We start from the raw sequence: 13,734 nt of genomic DNA on the forward strand, positions 1-13,734 counted from the left end.
CCTGACACCCCAAGGACTCAGGAAGATGTTTATTTCTTCTCCTACTTTTAATGTATATCCCCAAAGCTCCTAACTTATTCTGATTTGGGAAAAACAAAAGTTGATTGGTTGGAAATATTCAGTCAGTGAAAATGTGCTTGTATCTTTTCAAATGTGAAGAAATTTCTCAGGCTTTTCTGGCAGAGCTCCAGCACCCACTTTGGCCTTATTCCTGGCCAGATTTCCTTCCCAGAGTCTTGTCACCAACTCCTGTCCCTAGTGGACTCCCTGCCCAGCCTCCTATGGTCACTTCTACTTGGCTGTGTCCCCTGACCCCACGCCCATCTTTAGAAAATGAAATTAGAGTTTTTTGGGGCAACATTTTACAGTGAAATGAAGATGTTTGTTGATGCTGAAAATATTAGTGAGTTAGGACTGAGAAAGAAATGGACTTGTGCTGTATCCTGTGTTAACTGATATCATCACATGAGCAAAACTCTTTCTAGAAGACAGGGTCTCCTTAAAGTCCCCCTGCAACTGTACAGAAGTTGAGAGTCAAGAATAAGCTGATGATAGTGGCTGCACACTAACCAGCTTCCAGGGGAAAGTCACTGAGTGTGGAGGGCCATGGCAGGAATGAAGATTCCTGGAGGTTTAGTAGAAGCTGCTAAGGGCTGTGGGTGATGGAACTCCTTCAGAATATTGACACGTGCCTCCCTGAATGCTGATTGGAGCAGGAAATCAGAGGGAGCAATTTCAGGATGACTAAGTGAGAAGATACAGACGTCCCGTGTCATGGACCCGCTTGGATGTGTCCTGTCACACCACAGGGCCCAGTGGTAGTCCAGTGCTCAGTGAAATGGGGAGGCTTTTTGTCATCACCAGCTGAGGTTACTCTCTGCTCACCGTGAGGGTGGAAGATCGCAGAGTGCCTACATGCCCTGTCTCTTCTAATCTGGCACTGTCCAGATCACCCTTGACCTTTTCCTGTATCCTAATCCTATCACCTAACCTGGAGCTTTCATCTGTCTCGCTACTCTAAATGCCAACACCACCATCCTCAACAGATGCCTGAAGATTAACCAATCCCTAATGCTGAAGCCACTCTCCCCACATCTTCAACGCTTCTCCAAAATGTAACTCATGATTCCCAAAGAGCTACAGTGAGGGCAGGGATTGTGAAGGAAAGGCCAGGGAAATGAGGTCGGGGGTAAGAGGAAGATGAAAACCAAGGTGGCATTGCTGGAGAGTTGCTGGTGATGATACTTCTGCTGGAGGAAGCTGGTTGGTGAGGAGCAACATGGTGAGGTGCTTGAGATGCCTGAGAGCTTCATCCAAGAGTGAAGGGACAGTGGGGAAGGACAAGGAAGAAGCATGTGAAAGGGACAGCACCTGATCCCTACTCTTGTCATACTAGCCTTGATCTTGGCACTTACTTATAACCCTAACCCAATCCCCTAAGCCACAAAGCTGAGCACCCCTGAAATCACTTTCAAGAAGCTCTGAGCAGAATCACAAACCCTTAACCTGCGCCTCACCATGATCCCAAACTGTAAAGGGGCACCTCTGACCCTTAGCCCTACCCTGAGGACAAAACAGAAACTCTCACCAGAGTTTTGAGTTTGCCTGAACCCAAACTGCTACCATGACTTGTCACCCCCAAGCCCTAACAGCATCCCTCAAAGCCCCCGATCTTCCACTTATCTTCTAAGCCTCACTCTAAGCTCTTTCCCCCCCCCAGGAGGCAGAGGGAATGCAGAGACTGTGAGGATGTTGAACCCTTGGAGGAGAAACATTGTTCATGAGTGGTGATGTTGGTCTTGATTTGGATTTCTGTAGCCTAAGCAAAGGACACTGAAATTACTCTCAGGGTTGGTGCCACCCGGTGTGGTACTCCAGAAGAGTGCCCAGTAACATGGGGGTCAGGGCTTTTTTAGCCATGGGAGTGGATGTCACTCTGTCTGACATAATTTTCCAGCTTTAACAGTGTCTAACTTCAAAACTCCTAAATGTCCAGCAATAGCTCCCAACCAAAAGCCCTGAGGGATGAAAGATGTTCCTGGCCAGAAACCGCCCCACGTAGCACACTGGCAGCCCTAGTAACATTGGGCCTCAGGGCTTTCCTTGCAGGAGGTACTCATAAAATTACCTGACATCATTTTGAGACCAGCGTTCAACTTTGAACATACTAAATATAGGGTAATGGCACACAATGGTCTACTGGCCTCCACCTTAAAAACAGGTAAATGTCCAGCAATAGCTCCCAAGCAAAAGGTGTGAGGGATGAAAGATGTTCCTGGCCTGAAACCTCCCCAGGGAGTGGATAGGAAGCTTCAGTAACCTTGGAGATCAGGGGTTTTATAACCACAGGAACGATCCTAATATTGCTTGACGTAATTCAGGCTCTACCAGGATCCACCTTTGAACTTCTTAAACGTATTGTCATAGCTCCCGAAGAAAAGGTGTTCCTGGCATGAAACCTCTGCAGGTAGCACACTAGCAGTCCCACTAACCTCAGCTACTGACACACTGAACTTCTGACATGTCGTGGTTTTGCCCCAGCTGAGAACTGGGCACCACACAGCCAATTCTTCTTTAAGAGGGAGTGGGGGCAGGGCCGGGGAGGGAGAGAGGGGAGGGGGAGAGGGGAGGAATAGAGGGAGGAAGAAAGGGAGGGAGAAGAAAAATCAATGAAGCCAAAACCTCACGGATTGGGATAAGAACAGTTTACTGGGACATCAGAGAGAAACAACAACAATAGGACTTTTTATCAAAATATACAAAACTGGTCAGACCGTATAACTCAGAGCCATCCTGAAAACAGACCATCCCCAAACCTGCACATCCTGGAGCTGCATCCTCCTCCCTCCACCAATCCCTCCTTTATGCTGAGAATGACACAATTGAATGGAATCCACTCTTTGGCCAGATTAGGTAACTTATCCTGGCTGTGTCCTCTCCCTTCTCCTTAGCAAGTAAATATGAAAAATTGACAAGTCCTTGACTGCTTGGCAACAAGAAGAAACATCTGAGTGTTGTGAGCACTGCTCTCATCCTAACTCCCAAACATGTAATTCCACCAGCTACCAGAAAGAAAATTAACTCTATCCTGGCCAAAACGAGGGCTTCTGACAGAACAGTTCATTAGACTCCTGAAAGATGGGATATTTTCCAACACTCTGAAGCTCAAAGCACAAACTGGAGAGTTGAGCGACATCCGAATGACCAAAGAGCAAGATCAAGTGGAAACCTGTGAAGAACTGAAGTGCATAAATCCAGCCAGCCAGTCTGCTGAAAAGATGATCTTAGGCATGGCCAAATCATCAGGAGAGGTGGAAACACCTGAATAATGAGGGAGATGAAAGTATTTCTCCTGCTGCGCTTGGTACCGATCCTGGAAATTCCCATTCTGTCATGGAGGGAAAGCATTGCCGCTTCAGACAATATTCAAGTGAAACAACTGATGTGTGATTTATTTATAAATATAAGAAAAAAAAATGAAAGAAAGAAGAAAGAAAGACATGTAGCCCTTTGGAGGCAGACATGATGCAAAGAGAGCACAGCTCGTCATTAAGCTGTGTGTGCGTCACACAAGACTGGGAGATACTGCATTAGGAATGGGACAAAAGTGGACACTGTATTATATTTTAGACAAACTAGGAGGAAAAACACCAAACAACTAAAAACCCTACTAAATACAGACTGTTTCTAACGTGATTTCCATGGCCAGTGATATGCAAAAGAAAATGACCTGTTAATTGTTTGTTAGAAATGTTCAGTCATCAGTTTCCACATGGCATCCTTGAGCTCCTGGTTCCTCATGCTGTAGATGAGGGGGTTCACTGCTGGTGGAAACACTGAGTAAAGAAATGACAATACCAGATCCAGAAATAGGGAGGAGATGGAGGGTGGCTTCAGGTAGGCAAACACGACAGTGATGACAAACATGGAGACCACAGCTAAGTGAGGGAGGCAGGTGGAAAAGGCTTTGTGCCGTCCCTGCTGCGAGGGGATCCTCAGCACAGCCCTGAAGATCTGTACATAGGACACCACAATGAACACAAAACACCCAAAAACTAAGCAAGCAGTGACCACAATGAGTCCAATTTCCCTGAGGTAGGCATCTGAGCAGGAGAGCTTGAGGATCTGGGGGATTTCACAGAAGAACTGGTCAAGGGCATTGCCATGGCAGAGGGGGAGGGAAAATGTACTGGCTGTGTGCAGCACAGCATTGAGAAACCCACTGGCCCAGGCAGCTGCTGCCATGTGGACACAAGCCCTGCTGCCCAGGAGGGGCCCATACTGCAGGGGGTGGCAGATGGCAACGTAGCGGTCATAGGCCATGACAGTGAGAAGGGAAAACTCTGATGAGAGCAAAAATAAAAAGAGAAAGAGTTGAGCCACACATCCTGTGTAGGAAATGGCCCTGGTGTCCCACAAGGAATTGGCCATGGATTTGGGAACAGTGGTGGAGATGCAGCCAAGGTCAAGTACAGCGAGGTTGATGAGGAAGAAGTACATGGGGGTGTGGAGGTGGTGGTCACAGGCTATGGTGATGATGATGAGGCCATTGCCCAGGAGAGCAGCCAGGTAGGTGCCCAGGAAGAGGCAGAAGTGCAGGAGCTGCAGCTCCCGTGTGTCTGCAAAGGGCAGGAGGAGGAACTGGCTGATGGAGCTGCTGCTGTTGGACATCTGCTTCCATCAGGTGTGGAGACCTGTCCAAGGAGGAAAAGGCACAATGAGAATTTAGGGAACTTTTCTTTGAGGGAAAAAGAAAATTCCATACTTCTAATATAATTCAGGAAAAGTCTAGCAGGTCCCTTTTGGGAGCTCTGCTTTGTGCTGGCTTGAGCGTGCCACTGCTGGGAGAAGGGAAGTTCAAGTCCTACGGATGGGAATCTTGAAGTGAAGGCCAGCTCAGTGCCAGCCGCACTAATGGATGTGTGCAGAGCCAGCAGAAGGACCCTACACTGTCCTTCTATAGGTCACACTTTCCACCCACAGCTTCTTTCTGCAGTGCTGATGGAAGCCCACCAAGGAGGCTGAGTGCTGACCCTGGCAGCAGCAGAGTCCCTGCCCCAGCACACAGACCCTGGGGTTCAGGGACCCTGCAGGTAAGGACAGCACTAGGCAACCCTAGGTGCACACGCTGCTTCACACCTCTGCAACCATGCCCAGGAGAAGACAGCAGTCCTGCCCTGTCCCTCTGATGGGGCAGAAGGGCTTCCCTTCCAGGCAGCACTTTCTGGTCCAAGAGAGAACCTGTCCTCCTGACAGACCCCACACACTGCCCCATGTCCCAGCTTTAGGACATCCCTCCAGGAACAGAACCCACATTGCCCTGCACCCACAAACATACCAGGGAGAAGCTGTGCAGATTTCTCCTTCAGTGAGCTCTCAGCACCCATCAGCTCTCTCAGCCTCACAGATCTCCCCTCAGTGCCTACAGGCAGTGTCCCCAGCCCTGTGTGCTTGGCAGAGGAGCTGCTCCTGGGCAGAGCTGTCTCTCTGCAGCTCTGCAATGTTTCATGAGCTCCCACTGTCCCAGGAGTCCAGCCCAGCTCACAGCAGAGGAGCAGGTGAATACATCACATACTCCATTCCCCATAGTCTCCTGGGTGGTGTCCCTGGAGTTCCAAGGAACAAACTTGGAAAGATACTGAAGTCCTCTCTGACTTTCCCTCCCCTGGCTAGGGAGAAATCCTTCTGTCCGTCAGAGTTCTTTCTGCTGATCAAACCAGAGCTGGGCAGGACAATCCGCTTTTCTTGTCTTCCCATGATACAGGACCCCCAGGCAGGGACAGGGAGGCAACTCTTGTCCCCTGTGAGAAGAAGGGAGTCAGGCCAGTCATTCCAGACCCCTCATCCTTGCTTTGCAGACCTGGTGCTGGAAGGGAAAAGAGCTCTGGCCTATGGCTGCCGCAAAGGCACTGGAGCTGGGATTTCTCTTACCCCAGTTCCAGTGGGGACAAAACTGGCACCTGCTGCCTGGGAGCTTCTGGTCCCAGCTCCCATGGAAATTACTCGAGGTGAAGGCAAGTTGCCAGATCCCCTGCTCTCTGAGATTGGACTTCATCTGACTGAAAATGCATGTCACACTCATTTGCCTGTACCCAAAACTGAAGACCAGGAATGACTATTTGGGAGCCCATGGAAGTGGCTTCAGCTCCTCATCCATACCTAGAAGTTTGGGACACAAAGGAAGCATTTTAATTTTCCTTGTATATAAATCTCTCCTGACTTCTGTCTTTTACTTCTGCAACACTTTCCCATACCCAGAGGCAGCAGATGTCCAACAGCAGCTCCATCAGCCAGTTCCTCCTCCTGCCCTTTGCAGACACACGGGAGCTGCAGCTCCTGCACTTCTGCCTCTTCCTGGGCATCTACCTGGCTGCTTCTCTGGGCAAGAGTTTCATCATCATTACTGTAGCCTATGAGCATTGACCCCACACCCCCCTGTACTTATTCTTCCTCTTCAACCTCTTTTTGAGTGTGTGCTGGGTTGACCCTGGTGCTGACCGAAGCTGCTCTATCACTCCCCCTCCTCAGCTGAATAGGGGAGAGAAGATGTAACAAAGGGTCAGGTTAAATACAGGGAGAGATCATGCAGTGGTCACTCTCCTGAGTTACCCTCCAGAAACCCATCTAATTTATTACCCAATCCAAAGAGAGTAGAGCAATGAGGAAAAAGGAAAAGAACCAAACTTTAAAACACACCCCCACATCCCTCCCTGTTTTTGTCAGGGTCCACTTCACTCTCCACTTCTCTCCTTCCTCTGACTGAGCGGCATGGGGGTGGGGAATGGGAATGGGGGTTGGGGTCAGTTCATCACACATTGTCTCTGATGCTCCTTCCTCCTCAAGGGAAGATTCCTCACAGTCTCCCTTTGCTCCAGCATTGGGTCCCACCCACAGCAGACAGTCCTCCATGAACCCCTCCAACATGAGTCCTTCCCACATGGCTTCAGATCATCACCAACTGCTCCAGGGTGGGTCATTTTAATAAGGTGCTGTCCTTCAGCAACAGACTGCCCCAGCGTGGGTCCTCCACTGTCATGCCAGCAAACCTGCTCCAGCACAGGCTTCCTAGGAGGTCACAGCCTCCTTCAGGTGTCTGCACATGCTCGACCATGGGGATGTCTACAGGCTGCAGGTAGAATCAGTGTTCCATACCATCCACAACGGGCAGTTTGGGAACAAGCTTACTGACCATGGCCTTCCCCAGGGGCTTCAAGGGAATCTCTTCTATAATAACATGGTTCACATTTATCCCATTCCTAAACCAGGATCTCCTGGTCTTGTGTGATGCAGACATTCTGTAACAAAAAGCTGTGCTCTCTTTGCATTATGTCTCCCTGGGAAGGTGCTCAGATTTCTCCAGGAGGATGCTTTGGAGACAGCGATGAAGGCTTAACTACACAGACCACATCCACAGCCTTCCCCGCATCCACTGAGCAGGTCACCTTGTCATAGAAGAAGATCAGCTTCCTCAAGCACCATCTGCCTTTCCTAAACCCATGCTGAGTGGGCCTGATTGCCTGGGTGTCCTGGGTACTCAAGATGATTTGTTCCATCACCTTCCCCAGCACCGAGGTCAGGTTGACAGGCCTGTAGTTCCCTGTGACATTCTTCTGGCCATTCTTGTAGATGGGTGTCACATGTACCAGCTTCTAGTCAGGTGGAACCACCCTGGTCATCCTTGATAGCTGGTAAATAAGGGAAAGACTCTTGGCAAGCACTTCTGCCAGCTCCCTCAGTACCCTCAGGTGTATCCCATCTGGAACCATTGACTTGTGCAGATCTAAGCAGCTGAGCAGGTCACGTATGAATTACCCTGGGATTATGGGAGCTTTGGTCTCCTTCCCATCCCCATCTTTCCAATCAGGGATCTGTGTGTCAGGAGACAACTGGTTTTACTGCTGAAGACTGAGGCAAAGAAGGGATTAAGCACATCAACATTTTTTCTTCATCCTCCATCAGTAAGGTGGGAGATCCTCCCTGGCCCTCCTTCTGTTATTAATATTGTTGTGGTTTAGCCCTGGCTGGAGGGCAGATGCCCACCAAAGTCAGTCTATTACTCCCCTTCTTAGGTGGACAGGGGAGAAAATATACATTAAAAGGCTCAGGAGTTAGAATAAGGACAGGGAAGAGCCCCAAAGCAGCGTTTGTCAAATTTAGGACTGTTCCCTTTCTAAGGAAAACCTTGAGCCTCAGGGATGCTGGGGCTGCTACTGGGCTACATAGGCAGGTTTCAGGCCAGAAACATCTTTCAGCCCTCAAACCTATTGCTATTGCTGGACATTTAGAAGTTTCAAAACTAGAAGCTGGTAGAGCAAAGAACTGATGTCTTGCACTGTTATGACCATTCCAATGTCTATAAAAGCCCTAAGCTGAAAAGTTATAGGGGTGTCTCTTGGGCAAAGTGAGGAGGTTTCTGGCCCTTGTACTTTTTGTTTGGGAGCTATAGCTGGACGTTTAGCATTTTTGAAGGTGGACACTGGTAAAGCCAGAAAAAGACATCAGGCAATTTTTTGACCATTCCGTTATCTATGAAATCCCTGAGCCTGGAGGTTACTGGGGCTTCTAGTGGGCTACCTGGGGAGTTTGCAGGCAAAGAAGACTGTTAGGCCCTAGTACGTTATGTTTGGGGCTACTGCTGCACATTTAGCATGTTCAAAGGCAGATGCTGTTAGGGACAAAAAATTATGTCAGGCACAGTTAGGACCATTCTCTCTGCTAGGAACTCCATGGAGCCAAGCTTACTAATGCTGCTTTTACTCCTCCTGAGGAGGTTTCAGACAAGGAAGTTCTTTCTAATCCTCACTCCTTTTTGTTGGGAACTACTGCTGGATAATTATCAGGCTTGAACACTGAGGATCATAGAGACCAAAAAAAGATGTCAGGCACTTTTTGGACCATTCCCTTAAATTGGAAATCCCCAAGCCTCAAGATTACTGAAGCTGCTATAAAGCTGCTGGACAGTTTTCATGTCAGGAACATTTTTCAGCCCTCGCTCCTTTTCTTTGAAGCTGTTGATGAAGGTTTAGAATTTTTGAAGATGGACAATGGTAGAGCCTGAAAATGACATCAGGCACTATTAGCACCATTGCCTTGGCAAGGAACACCCTGACCCCAAGGTTACTGGTGCTGCTTGTGTGCTACCTGATGTCTGTAGATAGGGCTTTGCAATAGGAAGATTTCGTGCTGTATGGAAAGGTTGGACCCCTCCCCTCCACAGGTAACCAATAGCAAGTAGCCGGTAAGGTGAGAGGATGGGGGTGGCATCACAGCCCTGGGGTATAAAGCCCCGTGCCTCTCGCTAATAAACGCCATTTGCTGTCCACCACATTGGTGTCTGTGAGCTGATGGACCGTGCTGCCAGAGTGTGGCACCGTTGCCGTTCCTGAACCAGGTCGCCACACCTTGTGAAAGGAAACAGAGGTAAAGGGACTGTGAGGTAAAGGGATTTTGATGTAAGGGGATTGTGAGGTAAGGGGATTGTGAGTTAAGGGGATTGTGAAGTGAAGCGATTGTGAGATAAGGGGACTATGAGGCATGATGATTGTGAATTAAGGGGAATATGAAGTTACAGAATTGATTGACATGGATTGTGATGTAAACGGGAATGATTGAGGTAGATTGTGTGGTAAGGAGAGTAACTAATATGTTTTGAGGTAAAGGGATTGAGAGGTAAAGGGATTGAGAGGTAAAGGGATTAAGAGGTAATTTGATTGACAGGTAAGGGGATTGTGAGGCAAGGGGATTAGGGTGTTAAAGGGATTGTGAGGAATAAGATTGTGAGGTAAGGGGATTGTGAAGTAAAGGGGATTGTGAGGTAAGGGGATTGTGAGGTAAAGAGATTGTGAGGTAAGGGGACTGTAAGGGATGATGATTGTGAGTTAAAGGGATTATGAAGTCACTAAATTGACTGACATGGATTGTGACGTAAGGGGATTGAATGAGGTAGATTGTGTGGTAAGGAGACTAACAACTATATATTGTGAGGTAAAGGGATTGTGAGGTAAAGGGATTGTGAGGTGAGGGGATTGTGAGGTAAAGGGATTGCAGGATGAAGGGATTGTGAGCTAAGGGGATTGTGAGCTAAGGGAATTATGAGGTAATGGGATTGTGAGGTAAAGGGATTGTGAGGTGAGGGGATTGTGAGGTGAGGGGATTGTGGGGTAAGGGGATTGTGAGGTAAATGGGATTTTGAGGTAAAAGAATTGTAAGGAAAGGGGATTGAAGGCAAAGGGAATTGTGAGGTAGGATGATTATGAGTTAAGTGGATTATGAAGTCACAGATTTGATTGACAGAGATTGTGAGGTAAGGGGATTGTGAGGTAAGGGAAATGTTAGGTAAGGGGATTCTAAGGTAACAGGATTATGAGGTTATGGGATTGTGTGGAAAAGGGACTGTTAGTTAAGGGGATTGTGTGGTAAAAGAAATGTGAGGTAAAGGGATTGTGAGTCAAGGGGATTGTGATGTATGGGGATTGAGAGGTAAAGGGGATTTTGAGGGAAGGGGATTGTTTGGTAAGGGGATTGTGAGGTAAGTAGATTGTGGTGTAAGCGGATTTTGATTTATGATGATTGTGAGTTAAGGGAATTATGAATTCACAAAATTGATTGAAATATAGATTGTGAGTTAAGGGTATTTTTTTAGGTGAAGGGATAGTGAGGTAAATGGATTTAGAGGTACGTTGCTTGTGAGGTAAGGGGATTGTCAGGTAAGGGGATTGTGAGGTTAAAGGGGATTGTGAGGTAAGGGGATTGTGAGGAGAGGGGATTTTGAGGTAAATGTTTTGTGAGTTAAAGGGATTGTGAGGTAAAGCGTTTATGAGGTAAGAGGATTAAAAGGTAAAGGGATAGTAAGGTAAAAGGATTGTGAGGTAAAGGGATTGTTACGTAAATTGTTTATTAGGTAAGGGGATTGTGAGGTAAAGGGATTGTGAGTTAAGGAAGTTGTGTGTTAAGAGGATTGTGAGTTAAGGGGATGACGAGAAAGGAGATTGAGAGGTATGATGATTGTGAGTTAAGGGAATTACGAAGTCACAGAATTGATTGACAGAGTGATTGTCAGGTAAGGGGATTGTAAGGTAGGGGGATTGTAAGGTATATGGATTGTTAGGTAAGGGGATAGTGTGGTAAAGGAATTGTGTGGTAAAGGGCTTGTTAGGGAAGAGGATTGTGAGGTAAGGGGATGGTGAGGTAAAGGGATGGTGAGGTAAGGGGTTTGTGAGGTAAAGGGATTGTGAGGTAAAGGGGATTGTGAGGTAAGGGGATTATGAGGAAAAGGGATTGTGAGGTAAGGGGGTTTGTGAGGTAAGGGGGTTTGTGAGGTAAGGGGGTTTGTGAGGTAAAGGGGTTTGTGAGGTAAGGGGTTTGTGAGGTAAGGGGTTTGTGAGGTAAGGGGTTTGTGAGGTAAGGGGATTGTGATATAAAGGGGATTGTAATTTAAAGGGATTGTGAGGTAAAGGGTTTATGAGTGAAGTTACTGTGAAGTAAAAGGGTTGTGAAATAAGGGAATTGTGAGGTAAAGGGATAGTGAGGTAAGGGGACAGTGAGGTAAAGGGATTGTGAAGTAAAGGGATTTTGAGGTAAATGGATTGTGAAATAAGGAGACTGTGATGTAATGGTATTGTGAGGTGAAGGGATTGTGAGGTAAGGGAATTGTGAGCTAAGGGGATTGTGAGGTAAAGGGATTATGAGGTAAGAGGATGTTTAGGCAATGGGATTGTGAGGGAAGGGGATTGTGAGGGAAGGGGATTGTGAGTTAAGGGGAATGTTAGTTAAGGAGATTGTGAGGCAAGAGGATTGTGATGTAAGGGGATTGTGAATTAAAGGGATTTTCATGTAAAGGTATTGTGAGATAAGGGTATTGTGAGGTAAGGGAATTGTGACCTAAAGGCATTGTTAGGTAAAGGTATTGTGTGGTATGGTGATTGTGAGGTAAAGTGTTTGTGAGTCAAAGGGTTTGTGAGGTAAGGGTATTGTGAGTCTAGGGGATGGTGAAGGAAAGGGATACTGAGGTAAGGGGATTGTTAGGTAAATGGATTGTGAGGTAAGGGGATTGTGAGGTAAAGGGATTGTGAGGTGAGGGGATTGTGAGGCAAGGGGATTGTTAGATAAGGGTATTGTGAGGTAAGGGGATTGTGAGGTAAAGGAATTGTGAGGTTAGGGGATTGTGAGGCAAGGGGATTGTTAGATAAGGGTATTGTGAGGTAAGGGGATTGTGAGGAAAGGAGATAGTGAGGTAAAGGGATTGTGAGGAAATAGGATTGTGAGGTAAGGGGATTGTGAGGTAAGGGGATTGTGAGGTAAAGGGGATTGTGAGGTAAGGGGATTGTGAGGTAAGGGGATTGTGAGGTAAAGGGATTGTGAGGTGAGGGGATTGTGAGGCAAGGGGATTGTTAGATAAGGGTATTGTGATGTAAGGGGATTGTGAGGTAAAGGAATTGTGAGGTAAGGGAGATTGTGAGATAAAGGGATTGTGAGGAAATAGGATTGTGATGTAAGGGGACTGTGAGGTAAGAGGATTGTGAGGTAAAGGAATTGTGAGGTAAGGAGATTGTGAGGTAAAGGGATTGTGAGGTAAGGAGATTGTGAGGTAAAGGGATTACAAATTCACGGAATTGATTGACAGAGAGATTGTGATGTAAGGGAATTGTTGGGTAAAGAGAATGTGAGGTAAGGGGATGGTGGGGTAAGGGAATTGTGAGCTAAATGGATTGTAAATTAAGGGGATTGTGAGTTGAGGGGATTGTGAGTTGAGGGGATTGTGAGTTGAGGGGCTTGTGAGTTGAGGGGATTGTGAGTTGAGGGGATTGTGAGTTGAGGGGATTGTGAGTTGAGGGGATTGTGAGTTGAGGGGATTGTGAGTTGAGGGGATTGTGAGTTGAGGGGATTGTGAGTTGAGGGGATTGTGAGTTGAGGGGATTGTGAGGTGAGGGGATTGTGAGGTGAGGGGATTGTGAGGTAAAAGGATTGTGAACTAAGGGGATTGTGAGGTCAGGGGATTGTTATTTAAAGGGATTGTGAGGTAAAGGAATTGCGAGATAAGGTTATTGTGAGTTAAGGGGATTGTGAGTCTAGTGTATTTTGAGGGAAAGGAATTGTGAGGTAAGGGGATTGTGGGGTTAAAGGGATTGTGGGGTTAAAGGGATTGTGAGGTAAGGGGATTGTGATGAAATGGGATTGTGATGTATGGGGATTGTGAGATAAAGGGATTGTGAAGAAACGGGATTGAGAGGTAAGGGTGTTTTTTGAGGTAAAGGGATTGTGAGGTAAAGGGATTGTGAGGCAATATGATTATGAGGTAAGGGGATTGTGAGGTATGGGAATTGTGAGGTAAAGGGATTGTGAGGTAAATTGATTGTGAGGTAAGGGTGTTGTGAGTCAAGGGGATTGTGATGTATGGGGATTTTGAGGGAAAGGTATTGTGAGGTAACGGGATTGTGAGGTAAGGGGATTGTGAGGCAAAGGGATTGTGAGTTTAAGGGATGGTTTGGTTAAGGGATTTTGAGGTAATGGGATTCGGTGGTAAAGGGATTGTGAGATAAGGAGATTGTGGGGTAAAAGGATTGTGAGGTAACGAGATTGTGAGATAAGGGTATTGTGAGGTAAGGGGATTGTGAGTGTAGGGGATTGTGAGGGAAAGGGATTGTGAGGTAAGGGGATTGTGATGTGAGGGGATTTTGAGGTAAAGGGATTGTCAGGTAATGGGATTGTGATGTAAAGGGATTGTGAGATAAGAGT

General features: G+C 47.1%; 1 protein-coding gene across 1 annotated transcript; it reads right to left on the reverse strand.

Annotated features, from left to right (window-relative positions):
• Positions 1-3,744: 3,744 nt before the first annotated feature.
• Positions 3,745-4,671, reverse strand: LOC311199726 (olfactory receptor 14A16-like; the record flags this gene model as incomplete). The annotated part of the gene is made up of 1 exon (XM_084273861.1): positions 3,745-4,671. The coding sequence occupies one exon, from the start codon at positions 4,669-4,671 to the stop codon at positions 3,745-3,747; it is 927 nt and encodes a 308-aa protein (XP_084129987.1).
• Between the last annotated feature and the right edge of the window lie 9,063 nt (positions 4,672-13,734).

The sequence above is a fragment of the Gallinula chloropus genome, assembly GCF_964237585.1.
Source record: "Gallinula chloropus genome assembly, chromosome: 21".
NCBI lineage: Eukaryota > Metazoa > Chordata > Aves > Gruiformes > Rallidae > Gallinula > Gallinula chloropus.